The 25,347-nt window shown below is 43.6% G+C and overlaps 1 protein-coding gene across 1 annotated transcript in view; it reads left to right on the top strand.

Moving 5' to 3' along the window:
* Positions 1–25,347, top strand: part of SHCBP1L (SHC binding and spindle associated 1 like) — a 385,813-nt gene that overhangs the window by 185,931 nt on the left and 174,535 nt on the right. Inside the window, exon 8 of the mRNA XM_029617645.1 lies at positions 10,677–10,830. Within this exon, the coding sequence (XP_029473505.1) occupies positions 10,677–10,830 (154 nt within the window). The remainder of the gene's footprint in view (positions 1–10,676; positions 10,831–25,347) is intronic.

Here is a 25,347-nt window from a genome sequence, read left to right as displayed (position 1 = left end):
TTTGTTTCTCACAGAGGATAGGGTGCTAAAGTTGCAGGCAAAAGTCCACAGTTTATTGCGGCTTTCGGTATCCAGATTCTGGGATTATTTGCAGGTCCTGAAATCTATGGCATTTATGCTAGACCTTGTTCTCTGGGCATTTGTACATATGAAGCCTCTTCAAAGAACGCTTCTGTCCTGATGGGACCCTCTGTTAGAGGAGTTCCAATTGCATCTGCCACTTTGGGAGTAATCTAGGTCCAATCTCTTCTGGTGACTTTCTTGGGCCAATTTGGAGGTGGGTGTGGAGTTGGAGATCCTGGATTAGGTTGTAGTGACCATCGATGCCAGCTTGCAGGGCTGGGGAGCCATTTACCAGGGCCAACTGGCACAGGACCGGTGCTTGGTGGAGGAGAAGTCATGGTCTATCAATCAGTTAAAGACTAGGGCGGTTCGCAATGCACTATTTGCCTTTCTTCCATGGTTGTGCGATGAAGCGGTGGGAGTCCTATCGGACAATGCAATGACAGTAGTTTATATCTACCACCAAGGAGATACCAGGAATCTCATGGTCTCTCAGGAGGCCCAGGAACTTTTCCGATTGGGCAGAGTAACATCTGGTGGTGCTGGTGGTGTCTTATGTCACCGGAGTGAAAAATGTTCAGGGAGACTTCCGAAGTCAACAGGCTGGACCACGGAGAATGGGAGCTGGTGGAAGAGGCAGTGGTGCTCATTTGTTCCAGGTGGGGCATTCTGCAGGTGAACTTCATGGCATTGAAGCAGAATGCCAAAGTGAATTGCTTCTTCAGTCGCAGGTCAGTGCAGAGGTTGATTTTCCCATGGCCCCGCTGGATACAGTTGTATGTCTTCCCTCCTTGGCAACTAATAGGAGATACACCCAGGGAAAGTGATTCTAGTAACTTGGGAGAGACTGCGTTGCCTATGGTTTTCAGTTTTGATAAATCTGGCAGTGGATGGCCCTTTCAGACTCTGGCATCTTCCCAAGTTGCTCCATCAAGGACCATCTTCTTGGATTAGGTAGCTTTTGTCTTGTGGCTTGGCTCGGAGATTAAGAACATAAGAACATAAGAAAATGCCATACTGGGTCAAACCAAGGGTCCATCAAGCCCAGCATCCTATTTCCAACAGTGTCCAATCCAGGCCATAAGAACCTGGCAAGTACCCAAAAACTAAGTCTATTCCATGTTACCATTGCTAATGGCAGTGGCTATTCTCTAAGTGAACTTAATAGCTCACTTAGAGAACTTATCCAATCCTTTTTTAAACACAGCTATACTAACTGCACTAACCACATCCTCTGGCAACAAATTCCAGAGTTTAATTGTGCGTTGAGTAAAAAAGAACTTTTTCCGATTAGTTTTAAATGTGCCCCATGCTAACTTCATGGAGTGCCCCCTAGTCTTTCTACTATCCGAAAGAGTAAATAACCGATTCACATCTATCTGTTCTAGACCTCTCATGATTTTAAACATCTCTATCATATCCCCCCTCAGCCGTCTCTTCGCCAAGCTGAAAAGTCCTAACCTCTTTAGTCTTTCCTCATAGGGGAGCTGTTCCATTCCCCTTATCATTTTGGTAGCCCTTCTCTGTACCTTCTCCATCGCAATTATATCTTTTTTGAGATGCGGCGACCAGAATTGTACACAGTATTCAAGGTACGGTCTCACCATGGAGCGATACAGAGGCATTATGACATTTTCCGTTTTATTCACCATTCCCTTTCTAATAATTCTCAACATTGTTTGCTTTTTTGACTGCCGCAGCACACTGAACCGACGATTTCAATGTGTTATCCACTATGACACCTAGATCTCTTTCTTGGGTTGAAGCACCTAATATGGAACCCAACATTGTGTAATTATAGCATGGGTTATGTTTCCCTACATGCATCACCTTGCACTTATTGAGATTGAGAGGTTATTCTGAAGAAGTCTCTTACCAGCTTGTTCCAGACTAGGAGATCTTCCACTTCTCTAGCCTATGTTAGGGTGTGGATGGTGTTTGAGGCCTGGTGCCTTGTAGAGGGGGTTGCCCTACTTCGAGCATCTGTATTTCATGTGCTGTTTCTTTACAGAATGGTTTAGCGAAAGGGCTCGCCTTCAAGAGTCCAGATAGCAGCTCTGGGCTATTTTCGAGGAAAGGTGCACAGGGGTATCCCTGACTTCATATCTGGATGTGATCTTTTTTTCTCTGATTGAAGCATTGGCATCCTCCAGTGAGGTGAGTGTTTCTCTCGTGGAGCCATAATCTGGTGTTGCGCATTCTGTGGTCTTCTTTTTGAGCCGTTGAGCAATGTGTCACTAAGGACCTTACGTTAAAAGTAGTCATCGTAATGGCCATTTGTTGAGCCAGGAGGATTTCAGAACTCTAAGCGTTGTCTTGTAGGGATCTTTTACCTTCGGTTTTTGGAGGATGGGGTTTTCTGTGCATGGTACCTTCCTTTTTATTGAAGGTAGTCTTGGACCGTCATCTTAGACAGGAGAGCTTCCTTCCTTCCAGAATTTGGACCCATCTGTATCACATGCAAGGGAGCTAAATTTGTTGGATGTACGTATGGGTTTGTTGCACTACTTGAAGGTCACAATAGAGTTCAGAGGTTCACTTATCTTTTCATTCTGTTTTCGAGAATAAATAAAGGGAATAAGGCTTTGAAGGCCACAACTGCTTGATGGTTGAAGAAGGCCATAGTGTCGGCTTACATTTGCAAGGGGAGTCTGATCCTTAAAGGGCTTCAGGCCCATTCTACTAGAGCTCAAGTGGTGTTCTGGGCTGAGTTCTAGTTGGTATCCCCACTGGAGAGTTGTTGGGTGGCAACCTGATAGTGCTTCGTGAATGTGTGGCTATCGACTGGAAGTGGCTAGTTTTGGAGAATGTGTGCTGCAAGCAAGTCTTTCACATTCCTGCCCAGATTATGGGAGCTTGGATACATAGCATGTGTATGAACTGATCTATGGTATGAACAGGAAAGGAAAATTGGTTCTTACCTGCTAATTTTTATTCCTGGAATACCACAGATCATTCCAGAACCCTGCCCTCTATAGAAAGACCACTCTATTTTTCTGTGTGTAGATATTGAAGAAATGGTTTGCGTATTGGGAGCTTCCAATTCCCTTAACGAAAGGGCTCCAAGATGGGGGGCTTAACATTTACCCTGCATGGTTTGGGAGGGGTGAAATTGGTTAAGGGTTTTATCACATCTTGGCTTGGGTACAGGTCATATTGAGGGACTACAGGTGGCACTCTATCTTAAGTAGCACAGCGTCAGCAAAGCTTTTCTTCTCTGTTTCCATCTGCTAGTAGGGATGAAAAACCCATGTGTCTGAACAGAAACAAAAATTAGCAGGTAAGAATCAAGATTTCTTTATATTATTTTATATATATATATATATATATATATATCATCCTGATTATATTGTTTTATGTAACTTACTTCTCATCTCTTTCCCGGTCATCCTTGCGATATGTTAATTGTAAACCGATGTGATGTACATACGAACTTCGGTATATAAGAGCTATAAATAAATAAATATATACTCCTGGGGGAATTCCCCTTCTGTGCAGAATTTCCATTTTCTGCCCTGGTGAGAGTGAGTCTGTGTGTAGATGTGTATGTGTGAGAGAGATTGCGAGGCTGTATGTAGGGGAGTGTGTGTGTGTATGTGTGTGAGAGCATGCATGAGGGTGTGCAGGGGTGTGTGCGAGAGAGAGAAAAAAAACCTGTGGATGTGTGTGTGCAAGAGAGGGAGCCTGTATGTGAGGGTATGTGTGTGCGCGCGAGTGAGAGGGAGGGAGCCTCTGTGAGAGGGGTGTGTATGTGCACAAGAGAGAGGGAGCATTTGTGTGTGTGTGTGTGTGTGAGGGGCAGCACTGAGAGAGGGGTCACATTTTGGGAGTGCAGATAGAATGGTAGGGGTTGAGACTAGAGGGGGAGGGGAGAGATAGTGGAGGGTGGAGGAGTTGGGGCCTGAGAAGGCAAAGTGAAAGGAGATTGGCCAGGGGAGCAGGGAGAGAGGTGGAAGGAACACTCTTACATGGTACTTCTAGGGAAATTCTGCTCAAAGTATTCAAAACTTTGCATCATTAATAACTTATTTCTGTTTTACATTTTAAATTAATTACTTAAAGACTGCCATGTATATTGTTATTTTGACTAATATAAAGTATGCAGAATTTTGTAGAATTTTAAATTTGTGCGAATTGAAAATTTTTGTGAGCAGTTTTAAGTTTGTGCACACAGAATTTTTGTTTTTTGTGCAGAATTCCCCCAGCAGTAAATATAAATCTATGTAAATGTATGACAGAATTTCAGAAATTTTGCTTCAGAGTTTTCTCTTTCTACAGAATCTATCCCTGAGCTGCTGCAGGAAAGTGGAGCCTGTGCCCTAGATAGTGCTGTTGCACTCACAAAATGACTGTGAAGTGAATCTTTTAGAGAAATTTGTAATACTGTTGCTTTTAATATTTTCACAACAATTTTCTCCCAGGACAAGCAGGATTGTAATCCTCACATATGGGTGACATCATCAGATAGAGCCCTGTCACGGAACACCTTTGTCAAAGTTTCTAGAACTTTGACTGGCACACTGAGCATGCCCAGCATGCCACTAACCCTGCAGCCAACAAGGGTCCCCCTTCAGTCTTTTTTCCGCACAGCAGTTGCCTCGCGATTTAGAAGCTCTATGAGAATTTCTCACAACTTTCCTCATGGAACTATTCGAAGTTTATCTTCTCAAAAAAATCCCTTGGTGGGGTCCCTCATCGTGCTCCGTTCCCTCCGATTCTCGGTAAGTGTTGGTACTTGCGCTTGGTTCCCGGCGGCTTACCGCTTCGGTGCTTGACAGTCACCGACCGCGTGCCCACCAAATTTTAACATGGTTACCGGGTTTAGAAAATGTCCCGAGTGTCCGAGGACCATGTCCATAATGGGCCCACTTGATGTATGTGTTTTGTGCTTAGGCCTCTCGCACGACGTTCATCGATGCCCTAGTTGTGTGCAAATAACCCCCAAAGGCCGTTGCACTCGCCTGGACAAAACGGAGCAGTTGTTTGCTTCAAAACACTGCGCCATCGACCATGGAGGATCCATTGACCTTGGAGACGATTCGCCAGGAGCACCATGGACTGGATGACCGTCCGCCACCGACTCCGAGGATATCGGCGTCATCGTCCTCTGTGCCGGGGAAAGACTGGCCCGAGCATTGGGGGGAAACACCGGCACCGGGTGTCCCTGACCGGCACCGAGCATCCTCAGGCCCCTGTGGAGGCTCCGGTCACGCCTAGCCTGCCTCCTAACCCGATTGCTGTGCCACCCATGCAAACTTCCCAGGAGGAATTGGATCGCATGGTCCAAGAGGCAAAAGGCTTACGAGACTTCCAATCTCTGCTGGCGCCGACCCCATACCGGCCCCGGAACCGGCTCCCTCGATGGTGGCAACGCTCCTCGAATGCCTCTATTCGCTCATCTGTGCCTTATTGACTCCTCTGCCACTGGACACTCTGGCATTGAGTCGTTCATTGAGGCCTCCACAGGTCCTGATTCCAGTACCGGGTTCCTCGGAGGAGGAAGGATCAATTCCCGGCCATGTCCCTCCACGCGAACTGTTGATGACGGAGCCCATGCCAGGGCCATTGGGGCTACCGGTAACCAAGCGCACCTCATCTGCCTCGATTCCATCGATGCCGATTCAGTCGATGCCTTCCCTCCCTCTTGGCTTTGGCATGCTTCCTCCTTCAGGAGCTCCACCGGGAGAAGACAAAAGTCCCTATAATCCATGGGGCGATGCATCCTCAGATGAGTCATCATGGGCATCCAAGTACCTACTCTCAGAGCCTTCACTGCCGGAGGAAAGGCGAAGATCTCTTCCAGAAGACCTCTCCTTTGCCAGTTTTGTCAAAGAAATGTCTGAGATTGTAGCTTTTACACTGGTCACGGAGGAAGATAAATGTTCGAGATTTTACAATTTGTAGATGCTCCAAAAGAAATAATGGCAATACCGGTACATGAAGTTCTTTTGGACCTCATGCACCGCCTGTGGGAACATCCCAGATACTGTACCCCCATTCAATAAAATGACAGATGCAACCTACCTGGTTCAACAAGCCCAGGTTTTCAAAAGTCAGCTGCCCCACCACTCTGTAGTTGTGGAATCAGCTCAGAAAAAGGCTAAACGGTCACATCCACATTCTTCTGCCCCTCCTGGTAAGGAACAGAAAGCATTGGATGCGTTGGGACAAAGGATTTTCCAAGGGTCCATGTTGATATTGCGAATTGCAGCATATCAACTATACATGACCCAATATAATAAAAATCTCTGGAAACAAGTCCAAGAGATTGCGGAGACACTACCACAGCACCAACAAGAAGCCTGGTCCTCCATCCTACAAAAAGGAATGGAAACAGGTAAACATGAAGTCAGAGCTGCCTATGATTCTTTTGAAACAGCATCCAGAGTCTCGGCAGCGGGCATCAGTGCTAGACGCTGGGCCTGGGTTAAGGCCTCAGACTTACACCCGGAAGTACAGGACAAACTGGCAGATCTACCCTGTACTGGAGACCACCTGTTCGGGGATAAGATCCAGAACGTAATGGCCCAGTTAAAGGACCATCATGAGACCCTGCGCTAGTTGTCAACTGTCTCCCCAGATGTTCCCTCCGTAGCCCGTAGGGCCACGTGTAGAAAACCCAAGAAACAATTCTACAGGCCACGCAGATATTACCCTCCTGCATTCCGTGCACCTCGGAGGGGATATGCGCACCAAGCTAGAACATCTAGACCACAGCCAGATCCACAAGCTGGCCCCAAGTCTGGATTTTGACTCTTTCCCAGAGAGCAGCAGCCATATTCCAGTGGGGGGGGGGCCGCCTGTGCCACTTTGCAACAAATTGGCATCCAATCACCACGGACCATGGGTACTGTCCATCGTAACCCATGGTTACCATCTAAATTTTTCAAAAATACCCCTGGACTTCCCACCCAATATCATCCTGGAGTTGGGACAACCACACAGGAAAACTCGAGTCAGAGCTCTCAACCCTTCTGTCGGTCAGAGCCGTAGAACCGGTTCCATCAAATCAGCAGGGAAAAGGGTTCTACTCCAGATATTTCCTTATTCCAAAAAAGACCGGCGGCCTCTGGCCTATTCTGGACCTCCATGCCTTGAATACATTTCTTTGCAAGGAACGGTTCAGGATGGTATCCCTTCCTCTACTTCAACAAGGAGATTGGCTCTGCTCTCTGGACCTTCAAGACGCATATGCCCATATTGCGATCTCCCCTCCTCATCGCAAATATCTGCGATTTGTGGTGGGTTGCAGTCACTGTCAATACAAGGTACTACCATTCGGCCTAGCCTCAGCGCCTCGAGTCTTTACGAAGTGCCTGGCAGTAGTGACTGCGCAGTTACACAGCAGAGGCGTATACGTTTTTCCATACCTGGAAGATTGGGATCATAAAAAGCCAGACAAAACAAGGAGTCCTTGACTCTCTCGGTCTCACCATAAGGCTTCTAAACTCATTGGGATTTCTAATAAATTACCCCAAATCCCAATTGACACAGTCTCATCTTCTCTCCTTTATAGGAGCAGACCTAGACATGACACTGTCCAGAGCATTCTTACCCAATGACTGTGTGATTACGCTGTCCAACCTTGCCAGCTTTATCCGCTTTCGAAAAAGAGCCTCAGCTGGCCAGCTACTCAGGTTGCTCGACCACATGGCATCAACTATCCTTGTCACCCCTATGGCACGCCTTGCCATGAGAGCGACCCAATGGACTCTGAAATCCCAGTGGCGACAAGCTACTCAGCCGCTGTCGTCCATGGTACACATAACCAGCCAGCTTCATCTGTCCCTTGCCTGGTGGATACACAAAGCCAACTTACAAGTGGGTCTTCCTTTCCAGAAACCGGCTCCTCAGGTGACCTTAACTACAGATGCCTCCAACCTAGGTTGGGGAGCCCATGTCCAAGGCCTTAAGGGACTTGGACAAAAGCTGAAGCGACCCATCAAATCGATTTTCTGGAGCTTCGAGCGATGCAGCATGCCCTTTATGCATTTCAGGATTACCTCTCCAACAAAGTTGCCCTGATTCAAACAGACAACCAAATTGCAATGTGGTACCTGAACAAACAAGGGGGCATGGGCTCTTATCTGCTTTGTCAGGAGGCGGGACAGATTTGGGCCTGGGCCCTGTCGCATTCCATTCTTCTGCAAGCAGCTTATCTAGCGGGCACACAGAATGCACTGATGGACCGCCTCAGCTGATGTTTCCAGCCCCACGAATGGTCTCTGAATCCCTCGGTTGTGAGCAGAATCTTCCACTGGTAGGGTCATCCGACCATCGACCTCTTTGCGTCCAGTTAGAACCACAAAGTGAAAAGCTTCTGCTCCCTGCACAAGGATCGGCATGCACCAGCCAGTGATGCCTTCAACCGTCCCTGGAACAAAGGCTTGCTTTACGTGTATCCTCCGATTCCGCTAATAAGCAAGACTCTCGTGAAGCTACAACAGGACCGGGGCTTAATGATTCTCATAGCCCCTTACTGGCTGCGCCAAATTTGGTTTCCCATACTTTGCGACCTTTCTGTTCAGGACCCCATTCGTCTGGGCATGTCGCCCAACCTCATAACACAGAATCACGACAAGTTACGCCACTTGAACCTCCTGGCCCTCTGGATGTTGAAAGGCTGATAAGTCACTTGAAAGGTTGAGTGGTTGTAGTATCTCAAGTCATAGTAGCTTCATGGAAGCCTTCCACATTGAAATCCTACCGCTCTAAATGGAAGAGATTTACCTTGTGGTGCACACACAAGGGCTTCAATCCTTTTTCTTGCCCCACATCGAATCTGTTGGATTATCTCTGGCACCTCTCGGAATCTGGTCTCCAGACATCATCTATCCGAGTGCACCTTAGTGCCATCTCTTGCTTGCCATCATGGAATAGGGGATGCCTTGATAACTGCTCAACCCCTGGTGAGTCGCTTCATGAGAGGCTTAGTATAGCTCAAGCCTCCTCTGCTGCCACCAGTCATGGCATGGGACCTCAATGTTGTACTTGCATGGCTCATGCACACTCCTTTTGAGCCCTTTCACTCCTGTGAACTCAGATACCTTACATGGAAAGTAGTAGCCATCACATCTGCTCACAGAGTGAGTGAGTTACAGGCCTTTGTGACTTACTCACCCTACACAAGGTTCCTCCATGACCTGGTTGTTCTCTGCACTCACCCTAAATTCCTTTCTAAGGTGGTAACTGAATTCCATTTAAATCAGTCCATAGATTTGCCCACTTTTCTTTCCAAGACTTCACGCTCACCCAGGTGAGCGAGCTCTCCACACCTTGGATTCTAAGCGTGCTCTTGCGTTTTACTTAGACTGCACTACAGCCCACAGGAAGTCTACCGAACTCTTTGTCTCTTTTGATAAGAACAACCTTGGAATGCGGTGGGCAAGCAAACACTGTCAAACTGGTTAGCAGACTGCATTGCATTCTGTTACCAACAAGCAGGCCTTCCACTACAGGGACGAGTGAAGGCACTCTGAGTCAGAGCAATGGCAACGTCAGTAGCACACTACCGTTCAGTACCGATTGCTGACATCTTCAGGGCTGCAACATGGAGCTCTCTCCAGACCTTCACAGCTCACTACTGTCTGGACAAGGCTGGGCGACAGGATTCCATCTTTGGCCAGTCTGTCCTAAGAAATTTGTTTCCAGTGTAGGAACCCAACTTGTCCTATTTTGACCTGCTGTGAATTTCAGGCTGCCTCATCCTTGCCAACAGCACCCCAGTTGTTGTGCCTATTGCACATGTTTGGTGCTGCTTGGCCTCATACATATGACTCAACCTTTAGCTTGCTATTCACCCATATGTGAGGACTACCATCCTGCTTGTCCTCGGAGAAAGCAGAGTTGCTTACCTGCAACAGGTATTCTCCCAGGACAGCAGGATGTTAGTCCTCACGAAGCCCGCCCGCCACCCCGTGGAGTTGGGTTCGCTTACGTTTTATTTTATTTTTCGCTCGTACTTTTGCTACAAACAAGATTGAAGGGGGACCCCTGCTGGCTGCAGGGTTAGTGGCATGCTGGGCATGCTCAGTGTGCCAGTCAAAGTTCTAGAAACTTTGACAAAAGTGTTCCGTGACAGGGCTCCATCTGATGTCACCCATATGTGAGGACTAACATCCTGCTGTCCTGGGAGAATACCTGTTACAGGTAAGCAACTCTGCTGTATCACTTCTGAAAATGGCTTCCTGGATCCATCATATTCTCTCTCAAATTAGGGTTATCTCTCATTTTGACTGTCTAAATTATAGTTTTCATATTTGTACATTTGATTATAATAAATTTGATATTTAACATGATCTAATCATTATTTAGGACCCCCTTGAAATAGGTTATATAGTTTAAAACAGATTGTACATTAAATTCATATCTAATTACTACAGTATTAGTCTGCCTACAGTTATTTGTACATATTCTTATATTTACGATTGAATGCTACAGATTGATATTTCATATCAAATTGCATCCTCTATTTAATTGTATTTCTAAATGGCAACAATTTCTATGGTCTAGTACTAAATTGTTAGATAAAATTCTTAAATTGGATATTTGGTGCCATTGATTCTTATTTTGCTCTGTTGAAAATTAATTACTTGATTTTGTTTTCTGTGTAGATTAAGGATTTTTCTGCAGACACACTCCTTCAGCAACATAATCATTTGGACACGGCTTTGGACAACTGTTATTGTGGTGATTCTATTGTAATTTACCCAGGAGAGTATCAAGCTCTAGGCCTTGCTTTGTTAACTGATGATATCACAATTAAAGGTTAGCAACAGCTTGCTTAATTCTGCTTTAAGGTTTATTTATATAACAAAATGTGTTGGTTTTTTTTTTAAACATGTTCATTAAAACAACTTGTAAAGACATAAACGGAAATTGAACAGTGTGATTGGTTCAGTGGATTCATGAGATAAGTGTGTTTAAAATGGAACATTTAAGAATTGCATGATGGGTCAGACCAAGGTCCATCGAGCCCAGCATCTTTTCTCCAACCGTGGCCAATCCAGGACACAGGTACCTGGAAGATCCCATAAAGTAGATTTAATTCCTGTTACTCACTCCCAGAGATAGCAATAGCTTTCTTTAGTCTACCTGGCTAATAATGATGGACTATTTCTCCAGGAACTTGTCCAAACCTCTTTTAATCCCTGTTATGCTAGTTGCCTCGATTATGTCCTCTGGCAACAGATTCTATAGTTAATAGTGTGTTAAGTAAAAAAGAAGTACATGCCATAATTTGTTTTGAATCTGCTGGTTGTTTCATTGAGTTGACGTTGTTTTAGTATTATATGAAAGGGTAAATAACCATCCTTTATTTACCTGTACTACCCCACTCATGATTGTATAAACTTCTAACATATTCCCTCTCAGCTGTCTCTTTTCTAAGCTGAAGAGCCCTATCTCATCATAGAGATGTTTCATCTCCTTTATCATTTTTGTTGCCCTCCTCTGTACCTTTTCTAGCTTCTCTGTCTTTGTTGAGATTGGGGGGGGGGGGGGGGGGACGACGACACCGGACCAGAACTGCATGTAGTACTCAAGGTATGGTTGCACCATGTTTTGATAATAGGCAATATGATATTTTACACTTTATTCTTCATTCCTTTTTGGATCATTCCTAACATTCTATTTGTCTTTCTGACCACCATCATGCATTGAGCCATGGAATTTAACGTATTGTCCACAAGGATTGCAAAGTCTTTTTCCTGAGTAGTGACTTCCAGTACAGAATCCAGCATCGTGTACCTGTAGTTGGATGATTTTTCCTTATGTGATCACTTTGCACTTTACTACATTAAATTTCATCTTCTACTCAGTTGTCCAGTCTCCTAGTTTCACAAAGTTTTCTGTAGTTTCTCATAGTCTGCTGCTGTTTAAATAAATTTGAATAATTTTGTGTCATCTACAAATTTGATACCTCATTACTTGTTCCTTTGCCAGATCATTTATGATACGTTAAACAGCACAGATCCCAGTACCAATTTCTGTGGTACTCCACTTACAACCTTTCTCCATTTGAAAATGTATTTAATATTACCCTCTGTTTCTGACCTTTTAACCAGTTACCAGTCCTCAATAGACTCCTATCCCATGACTTTATAATTTTTTGAGGAGTCTCTCATGGTGTCTTCAGAAAATCCAAATACACTATATCAATTGGTTTACCTTTACATGTTTGTTTATACCTTCTAAAAAATCTAAAAGACTGATAAGACAATATTTCAACTTGCTAAAACCATGTTGTCTCTTTCCCATTAAGCTATATCTATCTGTATGGCCTGTGATTTTTTTTTTGAAAGAATGGTTTCCACCATTTTGCCCAGCAACGTCAGGCTTATGGGTCTGTAGTTTCCTGGATCACTCCTGGAGCCCTTTTTAAAAATTGGCATCACATTGTCATTTTCCAGGCTAAAGAAATCATGGCTGTTTTAGATGATAGATGTTACAGATTGCTAATAACAGGTTAGCAATTTCATGTTTTAGTTCTTTTAGAACTCTGGGATGGATGCCATCTGGTCCCGGTATTTGTTACCCTTTAGTTTGTCAATCTGATTTGTTTTAGTTGTTCAGAATCTCCATCATTAAAAATTGTTTCATCATCCTCCATGAAGAATGAGGCAAAGAATTAGTTTTTCTATTTCCTTATCTGCCCTGAGCACTCCCTTTTGGTCCTCTGTCATCTAGTTTCCTAAATGACTCCCTTACAGGCTTTTTTGCTTTGAATGTATGTGAAGTTTTTATTATTAGAATTTGCCTCACTGGCAGCTTTTTCTCATAGTCTCTTGACCTGTCTAACTACTCTTTTACATCCAGTGCTTATGCTCTTGCCTATTTTCTGTCAATGAACAGGGCTGAATTAAGCATAATCTGTGCATGACATAATCAGGTGGCACTGAACGGAATTGTCTCTCAAAACTGGTACAGTTTTTGAGCTCTACTAAACGTGTGGGAGCTCGCCCATGTCTCTCTTTGTCTGTTTCGCATGAGCAGATTTCATGCTCTCTCTCTTTCTCTCATATTTTCTTCTCTTCATACTCTTGCTGTCCTCACAGCAAACCCACAACAGCTCTTTTAAGTGCTGCTTAAAAAATAGAAATGGGTGGTTTTAAGACCTGTGTCTGTGGACAGGTCATGTCCATCACAGACAGCCAAGACTACTGGTCCAAAACATGACCAGCCCACTGTTAAGCATGTGATAAAATGTCCCCATGCTCACAAAGGTCGAGAGGAGCAAAAATTCAAAGTCTGCACCCTAGCAGGTCTGTGCCATAAATCATGGATCATCTGACTCATCAAGAAGTAGGTGTAAATCCTGAACTCCGTCATCACACAGGACTAACCCAGGCTATTTAGGCCTAGTACTTTTCAGTACATGACGGGCCCAGTCATCTGAGTCGGGGAACAACCATTGAAAGCAAAGTATCAATCTTCGTCAGCCCAACCATTTGGAGCCGGGGCTGACAAAAAAGGACGACGGTACAGAGTCATGTACTTCTGGAGATATTCCCAAGCCTACTGATGCAGTCAATGTAGTCCTCAACGCACAAGATGCAGAAATCAACCAAATATATTACATCGATGAGACCAACATAGGATCCATTGAAAGCATTGACACATGCACACTTTGAGTCATTGACAAATGATGACTCGAGGATTGACACATGGCACATCACACATCGACATAAGATGTGTCGGGAAGATCTGTGCAAGTTACGTTAGGGAGTTTGCAAGCTGTGTTGAGGGCATTGATGCAGGATGCTCTGAAAAGATAGGAGCAAGATGAGGTGATGAAATTAATGAAATTGATGCACTCGAAGCACAAACCTTTGAAGTCCGGTGCATTGATGCAGCAGAAATGCAACTAGATGCCATCGATGTGAATGAAATCACATTGCTCAGAGGAAAAAAATCGATATAAAAGAAAGTACCTTCCTAGACATCATCAGTAGTGGAAGAAAAAGTCTTGTCCATCAGTTCAGGTGAGGCTTCACAGCACTCAAATTTTTCACCCACATCCAAGAAACCCAGAACTAATATCATATCCAGTCATACCATCACACCTAGAGGAGCACTGTGTGCTTATGAGATTCTACTTGCAGTAATGCCAACTCAAATATATACAGCCCTTAACTCTGTCAGAGCAGAATCTTGCCTGTGTTTCACCATCAATCACAACAGCTCTCCCGCCATCTCAACTACTTTCTCAAGGTCTTAGACTAAAAACCCAATTCTGGCAGTACGGCCTTTATCATCTGGGCCATACTTCATTACAGAACACAAGTCTAATGATATCAGAAGAGGATGCACCATCATTACGCCAGTGCAGTGTTCGTAACAGGCGGTGGACCGAATAGTGAATATAGTCAAAGGCCTTTTTCTTCTCTGATTCTGGATTCACAACCACCAACATTTCTGCCAGTTTGTCATTCAAGCTAAGTCGCCACTCTGTTATGCCAGGTGGGCTTCCACTACCAACCTCTTCATCCTCTGGAAAACTTTGCTCACTTCCGCTACCACTTTCATCCGAAGAACGTATTCTACCAGATTTTCCACGCTGTTTTTCTGGTATGCTGTCACTAGGGGAGTCTCCATGAAGCTCCACAGAAATACTATCTGTCGCTGCAATGCATTCTTCCCCACTCAAGGATCTCACATACTCAAAATTGGTAGAAAAATGGGCAAAGCACTGGATGTAGTAGTAGAGAAGGAGCAGGATCCCTGATCAGACGTCATGGGCATTCTGTTACATCTTCCAGCAGAACAGTCTGCTTTACCTAAATAAATATAATTTTGGATAATGTCTTAGTTAAAATGAGGGGAACCCCACATTCTGGTTATAGAATATAGCCATGAAGAAAGCTAAGGAAACTTTAATTTATGCCAATACTCATCTAGGCAGAGATCATAAACTTTTGGATGATTTCAGGAAGAAATTTTTTTAAGGAACCATGCTCATGGCTCATATCATCAATTCCATATGGTTCAATATATCTACCAATGCCTGCAACCTAAAACCCTGTATATGATCTGAAATGAGAGAACAGTGCTCACTTACACCACTCTGCAACCTTGAAGGTAGATACCTGCTTCACTTGGTATATGAGTTGTTTGACACTACAGCTAAAACCTTGGGGGCCTTGACTGGAGCATGCCATATAGCATGGCTCAGAGTGAGTTATATACAAGACGACGTGCATGAAAAATTAGCCGAGCTCCCATGCCTCGGGGATAATCTTTTTGGCAAAAAACAGCAATAGATTCACAAATAAGAGCAAAATGTGATGATACAATCCTTTTCAACAGCACCAGAACCACACCACCCTCAAAGACTACCCTATATCCACTATAAGCAACCATATTACCCAAGACTCTTACAGATTGTATGCCCAATAATGTCTCCCTCACATCCAACCATAATGTCAACAATCTCAAGCATCCACTAGCAGAGGCAGATTGTGAGAACATCGCCAACGTAAGCAGCAGCAGACACACAGTCTGCACAGGGTTTTTGACCAATCTGATTCCAGATGCCCAGAACCCAGTGGGGGTAGAATCCAATTGTTTTACACCAAATGGCTTCTAATAACATACAAATGGATTCTGAGTACAGTACCATCAAAGATATCGCCTTCATTTCAAGCACTATCCTGAATTATCTCGCTCATCAGTCTCACTGTCTGACCTAGCACATCTTCCCCTCTTGAGAAAGTACTCCAACTTCTTCTGCAATAGAAGGCAATTTAGCAAGAAGCCCTGAATCAACAAACAATGGGTTCTACTTCCAATACTACTTAAACTCCAAGAAGACAGGAAGCCTGCGACCAGTTTTGGACTTAAAAGCCTTAAAATTACATTTTCATCAAGTTAAGTTCAAAATGACCTCACTGATCATGATTCTCCCTTTCACCCAGGCGGGGGACTGGATGTGCTCTCTGAACCTCAAAGAAGTCTATGCGCACATCTGTTCACCCCTCCTGCTGGTGTTACCTATGCTTCAAGGTGGGCTCAATCCATTACCAATACAAAGTCCTTCTGTTTGTACTGGGGGCTGCTCCCCATGCCTTCATGATATGTCTTGCGGTGGCTCATCTGTGAAAACAAGGAATCCAGATGTTTCCATACTCAAGAAGCCAGATTCTTTGGACTCATGTACAAACAACTGTAGAAATGTTTCAATCTCTTGGGTTCCTAGTCAACTTCAAGAAATCTATTCTGGAACCAACCCAACACCTACAGTTTATTGTAGTGACCATAGATAACTAAGTAGTATGAACTTTTCTTCCACTGGAGCAGAGAATCTCTTTGAAATTGTTAGCTCACTCTCTGTTATTCTCTCACCACTAAACAGCATGACATATTCCTCTGCCATCTAGCGGCATCAATCTACTTGGTTCCCTTGATGAGACTGCATATATGTTGATATGAACCTGGTTTACTTGTACATTGGAATCAGCTCCTACATCCCCTGAGCATGCCTATTCAATTCACTCAAGGGATGAAAATAGAGATTGATTGGTAGTTAAAACCAGACATTCTCCAGAAAGGTGCTCCTATTCATCCACTTTCATATCAGGCAGTTCTGCCAATAGATGCCTCAAACCTAGGATGGGAAGCTCACACAGATCAATACAAAACTCAGGGTCTGTGGTCCCCACAAGAATGTCACCTCCAGATAAATTTCTTAGAGCTCTGTGCCATGTACAACATGTTACAGAAGTTCACACACATTCTTCACAGCAAAAGCCTCATGATTTACATGGACAATCAAGTTGCAATGTTCTACATAAACAAGTACATTCTCTGACAAGAGGCCCTATACATTTGGCAATGAGCAGTGAAAAGCAGAGCTACCTTACAAGTGACTTATCTTCTGGGTATATCTGACATCCTGGCAGATTGCCTAAGCAGACATTTTTATCCCCACCAATAATCGCTCTAGCAGTCTGTAGTGAACAATCTCTTCAAACAATGGGGCCACCATTGGATAGACCTATTTGCATCAGAAAGCAATTGGGAAGCTAGATTGATTCTACTCCATTCTTCCAAGTGCACTTTGAGAAACACAGGACACCTTTTTCTGATACACTGTGGAAGAGACAATGTACACACTTTTCCTCCCGTACCTCTTACATTGGAAACAATTCAGAAGTTAATATGGGACCAAGCCACAATGATACTCATTACTCTGGCATGGCCCAAGCAGTCATAGTATGCATTTCTAGTTCAGCTATCCTTGAAACCCCACATATCATTGGGAGTAGATGTTCTTTACCAAGAACAAGGTCTTTGTCTTGTTCCGGGCTCTACCATCTCACAGACTAATAGTCTGGATGTTGAGCGCAAAGTGTTTCTGACCCAGTTCAGAATGTTTTATTCTCTACAAGGAAGGTGCAATTACTTATTAAAATGGAAAAGGTATTTAAACTGGTGTCTCTTTCAATCTTTCAGCCCATTCACTTGTGAGCCTATGCAACTATTATCATACCTTCTTTCTTTGTCACAGTCAGGTCTGGCTAATGCTTTAGTGAGAGTTCACTTAATTGCGATCGCAGCCTATCACAAATATGTGGAGGGAGCTCCAATATCTACATATATTGTCTCCAGATTTAAGAAAGGACTTCTCTGGCTGCATCCTTCCATCACTAAACCTGGTGCCATGAGACTTCAATATAGTCCTCACTCAATACATTCACCATTTGAACCATTGGAATCAACTTCACTTAAATATCTTTTACATCACCATTAATCACACTGGCAGTCATTAGGTCTTCCTTTGACCTTTTTTTAATGCATGAAATACATTTTATCCTCCTGTTTCATGTTGTTTTTCCACCTTTCTGTTCCCCTCTATTCTTCCTTTATTGTCCCCCAGGCTCGTCCCTACAATTTCTGGTGGTGGTCCTTTAAATTTGAGACTGTTTGCGTTAAACAGTTTAAAAAAAAAAAAATAAAAAATATATATATATATAAACAGCAAGAGGAGCTTTCAATGACTGCAGGACTGCAGTGGCAGTGCTTGTCACATCTTCTACCTTTGCTGGGGATTTATCCTGGATGAATGACTAGTTCGGGGAAGGTCAAAGTTTTTCTTGTCACAGTGAGCGTGAGTTGCACACAACAGGGAAATGGCAGCTGAGCATGGAAAGCATGCCTCATTGTGCAGCATTTGTAGCCTGCGAAAGATACAAGTGGGGGTGTGGGAATGGCAAACTGTGCCGTAATTTTCAACACAATTACAGCACAGTTTGCCATTTGTTTATTTATTTATTTATTTCGGTGCTTTTATATACCGAGGTTTAGCAGTTAGCCTTCACCCCGGTTTACAGTAGAACAACTTGTTACATCGAACCAGGACACGGAAAATAGAGTGGCAGAGAATACATCGAACTGATAACATAGAATCATAGAATAAAACTTAAACGTTTGAACAGGGTCGCGGCGTGTTTAACTGAAACTTTGCACGGCATCGAAAGAACTGGGAAATGGGTTCACAAAAAAACAAAGAGAAAGAGACAAGATTCTAGCGTAGCTTATTGAGTTCATCTTGTAAGGGAAGTGCTGGTGGAGGGGTTATGACATATAGCCCACGCCATCTCTGAAAGTTTGGCTAAATAACCAGGTTTTCAGTTCTTTTTTGAAGGATTTGCAGTCGATTATCGATCTTAGGTATTGAGGTAGGGTGTTCCATAAGTTTGGGCCTGCAATTGAGAAGGCTCTGTTTCTCGTACTCGTGAGCTTCGCTGTTGGAAGTGATGATATGTCGAGAAATTGTTTGCTTGCAGTTCTGGTGTGACGTTGAGGTTTGTGTTGATGGATCATGTTGCTGAGTGTGGTGTTCTCCGTTTTGTATAAGGCGTTGTGCACTATAGTAAGGGTCTTGAATTCGATTCTTTCTTTGATTGGGAGCCTCTTACTCCCAGCTTGTATCTTTCTCAGGTTACAGGCGCTACAGGGGCCCAGGGGGAGCTCTAGAGCACCATATTCACAGCTTGATGGAGGGGTGGCATTGCAGCTTTTTACCATTGAGGCTCAGTGGCTGGAAGGAGCTCTGGTGATCATTTTAAAGCCATGGAACAGCAAAAGAGTATTTGAGCCACCTTCTCTAAGCCCTGTTAGGCATGTGGGAGAGGCTGCGATGGCTTCTCCAGTGGTTGCATCAGATGCTGCTGAACTGCAGTTCGATGTTTCCTCATTGTCCTGGGCTACCACCTCGGTCCTTTTTTAAAGGGCCACAAGCTTTTTGCATGGGGTAGGGAACAGGTCCAGAAACTGTATGAGCTTCCATTATCTTCAGGTCCTGATAGGGCCAAGGCAAGAAAGAGGCCTAAGGCAGTAGAGGACAGGAGAATATTCTGTTCTTCAGAAGATTCTCTTGACCTTCATGGGCTGCCTCATGAGAATAGTGGGATGACTTGGGGGGGGGGGGGGGAGGGAAATGTCCTCTAGAGTCTATGGATGATATCTCTGTTCCATCTTTTTCACAAAGAAGAGTTAGCGTCTCTTATTTCCCATTCCCTGTGTGTACTGGATGTTGCGGAGTTAAATCTGAGTCATCCAGTATCACTGAGGACCCTGTTATGGTCAGTATTAGGATGTTGTCTAAATTTTTTCCGCTCCATAAGCTAGTTGTGGATCTGCTGATCTGGAGTGGGTGGCTCCAGAGGCCAATTTTAAGGGAGGTCGCTGACTAGCCAAATTATAAACCTTAGATCCTGACCAAAGTGAGAAACTTAATTTTACCAGGTTAGATGTGTTGATCTGCTTGGTGACTAAATATACTACCATCCTTTGGAAGGTGGCGCTGCCCTTAAAGATTCACAGGACAGAAGTTAGTCAGTCTGTAAGCAAGCTTTTGAGGCAGTCAGCATGACCCTACAGATTGTGGTCTGCAGCTGTATCATGGCCAGATCTGGATTGTCTGGCACAGGATGGCACATTAGAGAATAACTTTCAGTTGGAACTGGAGCAGCATGTTTGCCTGTTTTGGTTTGGTGCATTCTTTGACTAGGGAGGTTGCTTCTATTGAGGCTGCTCCTCTGGCTTAGAAGTTGGTCAGTGGACTATTATCTTGAAGACTAACTTGATAAAGTTTTCCTTTAAAGGGCGACTGTTTGGGGAGGATCTTGAGTTGGCAAAAGCTTGGGAGGACTCTATGGTGCCAAGGCTCCCAGAGGACAGGTCCAAAACATCTTCTCGGTCCTTCCTATATCGCAGTAGATTTTGAGACTCGAGGCAAGAACAAAAGTGCATTTTATCAAAGCTTGGGTTCCTTTTCAAATACCAGTCCTTTTGATCTAAGAGAGGAGGTAAGGAAGGATTTTTGAGTGCAGAAGCCTCTTGGAATTCAGTATGAGTCCTTGGGGGCTCTATCTTTGCTCTCAGAGGTAGGCAGTCTATCTCAAATTTTTTTTTCTTTTTTTGAGATGGGCCCAAATTATTACAGATCAGTGGGTAGTGGACATCCCACAATGATTACACCCTGAATTCTTCTGGAGCGTTCTGGCAAAAAGAAGGAAGCAGTAAAGGTGACTCTGGGAAGACTTCTAGCCATCAAAGTGGTTATTCCAGTTACAAAGGGATGGGAACTTCTGGGTCAGTGCTCCATTTATTTCGTAGTTCCCAAAGGAGGGCATATCCTTCCATCCCATATTGTATTTAAGCAGGTCAACAAGTTTTTGTATCTCTCATTTCAGGATAGAAATACTAAAATCAGTGATTCTGGCAGTAAGAAAGAGAGAATTCTTGATAGAGCTGGGCCTGATGCAGGCTTATCTTCACATTCCAGCAAGATTGGATTATCAGCATTTTCTTCGCTTTGCAGTTCTGGGACAGCATTTCCAGTTTCAAGTCCTTCCATTTATTGTATTATTTATTTGTTTTTGAAATATATGTTACCAGCCATTCCTGCATTCAGGGAAGGGGTATAGGAAAACACATAAAATTACATGAAATTACATAAAATCAGTGATGACAAATCAAAACAAAAATATGAGCATTGACAGTGCTGATAAACGCAATCATGGATGTATTTGACTCTGACGTGCTCAGGTGGAATACGCTTTTTGAAATAGATGGGTTTTGAGAGCTTTTCAGGAAAATTTTGGTTCTGCTATTGTTCTTATCTCTTGTGGAAGGAAGTTCCATAAGAAAGGACCAGCAATAGAGAAGACACATTTCTAGTTTCTTCAAGATGGACTATTCGAGGTGAGGGAGTATCTGACCGGTACTAACTGGAGGAACGCAAAGTTCTGACTGGAGAATGAATTCTAAGTGTTGCTGTAATCCATGGTGAAAGAATATTATGTATGAGGGTATGGATAGTGACAGTAAGTTTTGTATTGCATCTGAAATGAAATTGGGAACCAGTGGTAGCACATGTGAAACTGGGGTGATGTGTTCATGTATATGTATTCTAGATAGTAGCCTAGCAGCATAAATTTGAATAATCTGTAAGGGACAAATTGAATAAATGGCAGACCTTTGAAAAGTGAATTGCATTAATCCAAACCAGACAAGAGAAGTTATTGAAGAACCATCTGAAAGTTGAGAGGTTCAAATAGTGATTTTAGATGGTATAAAAGGTGCAGCTTGAAAAATGAAGTTTATGCAAGAGCCTTAATGTGAGCTTGCAAAGAGAAGACAGATTATGAGGATGCTGAGATTACAAATTGTTTTGGATATAAGTATATTTTCTCATGTCATGATTTGGATATAAGTATATTACCATTCTCATGTCATGGTTTTTGGTTGGAATGTAAACCGAAGTGATTGGTAACCCTGTTACTTGAATATCGGTATATAAAAGTGCTAAATATATTTTGAATTTTGAAAACAATTTTTTCTGGAACATGAGCGAGAGGAACAGATAAGATTATAATTTCGGTTTCAGTTGGCAGTAGCATCAAGAACCTTTTCAAAGGTAATGGTAGTGGTTGTGGTGGCCTTGTGCAAGGAAGGAATCTTGGTTCATCATTGTCTGGTTGATTGGTTGAGCTGGGCGAAGTCATATTCAGTCTCTTGGCCACCCAGAAAGTGATTCAGTTTTTGCAGGAACTGAGCTGGATAGTGAATTTCTTTAAGAGCAATCTGGAGCAGGCCCAGTCTTGGATACTGTAGTTGCTCACTTCTATACAAAGTTGGGTTGTGTGTCCTTAACAGAGCAGAGGATAGAGATGATAGGGCGCCAAGTGTGAGCACTGTTGGCCACAGGTCGTCATACGGTATGGGGTTATCTTCATCTTCTGGGCTGTATGGCAGTGGCATTGGACAGTGCATGTGAGGCAGTGCCCCTATGTTGCCCTTTAAAACAGTGTGGGATCAGACAGGATGCCTGGTCCCCTTTAATACCCCTTGTGAGAGAGAGCTCTGTGGGCGTGGCCCAGCAGGGGAAGAATAAGAGCTGGGAGCCAGGTGTGGATAGTCAGACCAGGCCCAAGACTCCAGGAGGAAGGCAGCTCCTGTAAAATAACACTATTCAATCACTGAACTGTACCGAAACTGAACTGTGAGTACTGAGGGAAGCAGTACTGAACGGTGAATAATTGAGTACATTGTTCTGAAGGGAAGACAATCTACTGTTGTGTGATTGTGAAGCTGTAATAAAGATAAATGTTTTAAGAAAGAGTGGAGTCAGATTGCATGTGTGTCTCCAGGCCTGGGGAATCACCGCTCTGTTCCCACATATGGTATCATGTATGGGATTTTTTCTCTAAACTTAATAAAGAGGAAAACCCAGCCTCGAAAGAGTGTGGTGTATAGGTGGCCTGCTAGAAGCAGTTTGGAGGCCAAACAGTTTGCAAAAGAGAGAAGGAAAGTGTCTTTTTGGAGTACAGAGAGTTGAGAAAAAGACAAAGTACAGAACACAAGGGCCCTGTGGCTCTAAAACAAAGTACAGAGTGCAGGGGTGCACAGAGCACAGTGGCTTGTGAAAGGGAGTGTCTCAGAAGATGCACTGAAGAAAAAAAAAGTTTCAGGTAGAGAGGAAATTGTGGGTGGGTCTGATTGCAGGGACAGCCAAGAAAGTGGAAGGTATGAACCGGCTAAAGAGAATCTCTGCTAGAAGGTAGATAGGGATTTAAAAGTGATTAAGTTATTGCTGGTTATGCATGCCTTTTTTTTTTTAACCTTTTTTTTTTGCCTTGTAAAGGGAAATAGGAAAGAATACTGGTGCAGCAAGACTGCTGAACAGGATGTGGCCCTGAAAAAGCTGCCAGAGTGAGCTGTGAGTGCAGTTAATGGAAGAGGGCCCTGCTCTATTCCCAGAAAGCAAGCTACACTGCAGTTTCAGGTGTGCAGCCACAGTAAAACCTGGAGGGGAGCAGTCAAGGTACTGCAGCAACCCAATGAAGCAAAAGCAGCTAGAGGGCTGGAAGGAAAAAAGCAGCATGTATTTCTGTGTAGTGGGAGTTCCCCAGTCCTAAGAGCCGGGTAAGAGGGAGGCCTGGAGTTGACTAAGATGTGTTTTCCAATTGGGGCTGTAGACCACGATCTCATTTAAGTAGGCAGCTGCTTACCCTTGTGGGCGGAGCAGGCAGTTGACCAATCTTTGAAATGTTGCAGGGGTGCCAAGAATGCCAAAAGGGAGCACGGAGACCTGGAAAACATAAGAACATAAGAAAATGCCATACTGGGTCAGACCAAGGGTCCATCAAGCCCAGCATCCTGTTTCCAACAGTGGCCAATCCAGGCCATAAGAACCTGGCAAGTACCCAAAAACTAAGTCTATTCCATGTTACCATTGCTAATGGCAGTGGCTATTCTCTAAGTGAACTTAATAGCAAGTAATGGACTTCTCCTCCAAGAACTTATCCAATCCTTTTTTAAACACAGCTATACTAACTGCACTAACCACATCCTCTGGCAACAAATTCCAGAGTTTAATTGTGCGTTGAGTAATAAAGAACTTTCTCCGATTAGTTTTAAATGTGCCCCATGCTAACTTCATGGAGTGCCCCCTAGTCTTTCTATTATCCGAAAGAGTAAATAACCGATTCACATCTACCCGTTCTAGACCTCTCATAATTTTAAACATCTCTATCATATCCCCCCTCAGCCGTCTCTTCTCCAAGCTGAAAAGTCCTAACCTCTTTAGTCTTTCCTCATAGGGGAGCTGTTCCATTCCCTTTATCATTTTGGTAGCCCTTCTCTGTACCTTCTCCATCGCAATTATATCTTTTTTGAGATGCGGCGACAAGAATTGTACACAGCATTCAAGGTGCGGTCTCACCATGGAGTGATACAGAGTTATTATGACATTTTCCGTTTTATTCACCATTCCCTTTCTAATAATTCCCAACATTCTGTTTGCTTTTTTGACTGCCGCAGCACACTGAACAGATGATTTCAATGTGTTATCCACTATGACGCCTAGATCTCTTTCTTGGGTTGTAGCACCTAGTATGGAACCCAACATTGTGTAATTATAGCATGGGTTATTTTTCCCTATATACATCACCTTGCACTTATCCACATTAAATTTCATCTGCCATTTGGATGCCCAATTTTCCAGTCTCACAAGGTCTTCCTGCAATTTATCACAATCTGCTTGTGATTTAACTACTCTGAACAATTTTGTGTCATCTGCAAATTTGATTATCTCACTCGTCGTATTTCTTTCCAGATCATTTATAAATATATTGAAAAGTAAGGGTCCCAATACAGATCCCGGAGGCACTCCACCGTCCACTCCCTTCCACTGAGAAATTTGTCCATTTAATCCTACTCTCTGTTTCCTGTCTTTTAGCCAGTTTGCAATCCACGAAAGGACATCGCCATCTATCCCATGACTTTTTACTTTTTCTATAAGCCTCTCATGAGGAACTTTGTCAAACGCCTTCTGAAAATCCAAGTATTCTACATCTACCGGTTCACCTTTATCCACATGTTTATTAACTCCTTCAAAAAAGTGAAGCAGATTTGTGAGGCAAGACTTGCCCTGGGTAAAGCCATGCTGACTTTGTTCCATTAACCCATGTCTTTCTATATATTCTGTGATTTTGATGTTTAGAACATTTTCCACTATTTTTCCTGGCACTGAAGTCAGGCTAACCGGTCTGTAGTTTCCCGGATCGCCCCTGGAGCCCTTTTTAAATATTGGGGTTACATTTGCTATCCTCCAGTCTTCAGGTACAATGGATGATTTTAATGATAGATTACACATTTTTACTAATAGGTCTGAAATTTCATTTTTTAGTTCCTTCAGAACTCTGGGGTGTATACCATCCGGTCCAGGTGATTTGCTACTCTTCAGTTTGTCAATCAGGCCTACCACATCTTCTAGGA

The sequence above is a fragment of the Rhinatrema bivittatum genome, chromosome 10 (assembly GCF_901001135.1).
Source record: "Rhinatrema bivittatum chromosome 10, aRhiBiv1.1, whole genome shotgun sequence".
Lineage (NCBI taxonomy): Eukaryota > Metazoa > Chordata > Amphibia > Gymnophiona > Rhinatrematidae > Rhinatrema > Rhinatrema bivittatum.
The sequence above is the reverse complement of the archived record's forward strand: the minus strand, read 5'-3'. Positions and strand labels throughout refer to the sequence as shown.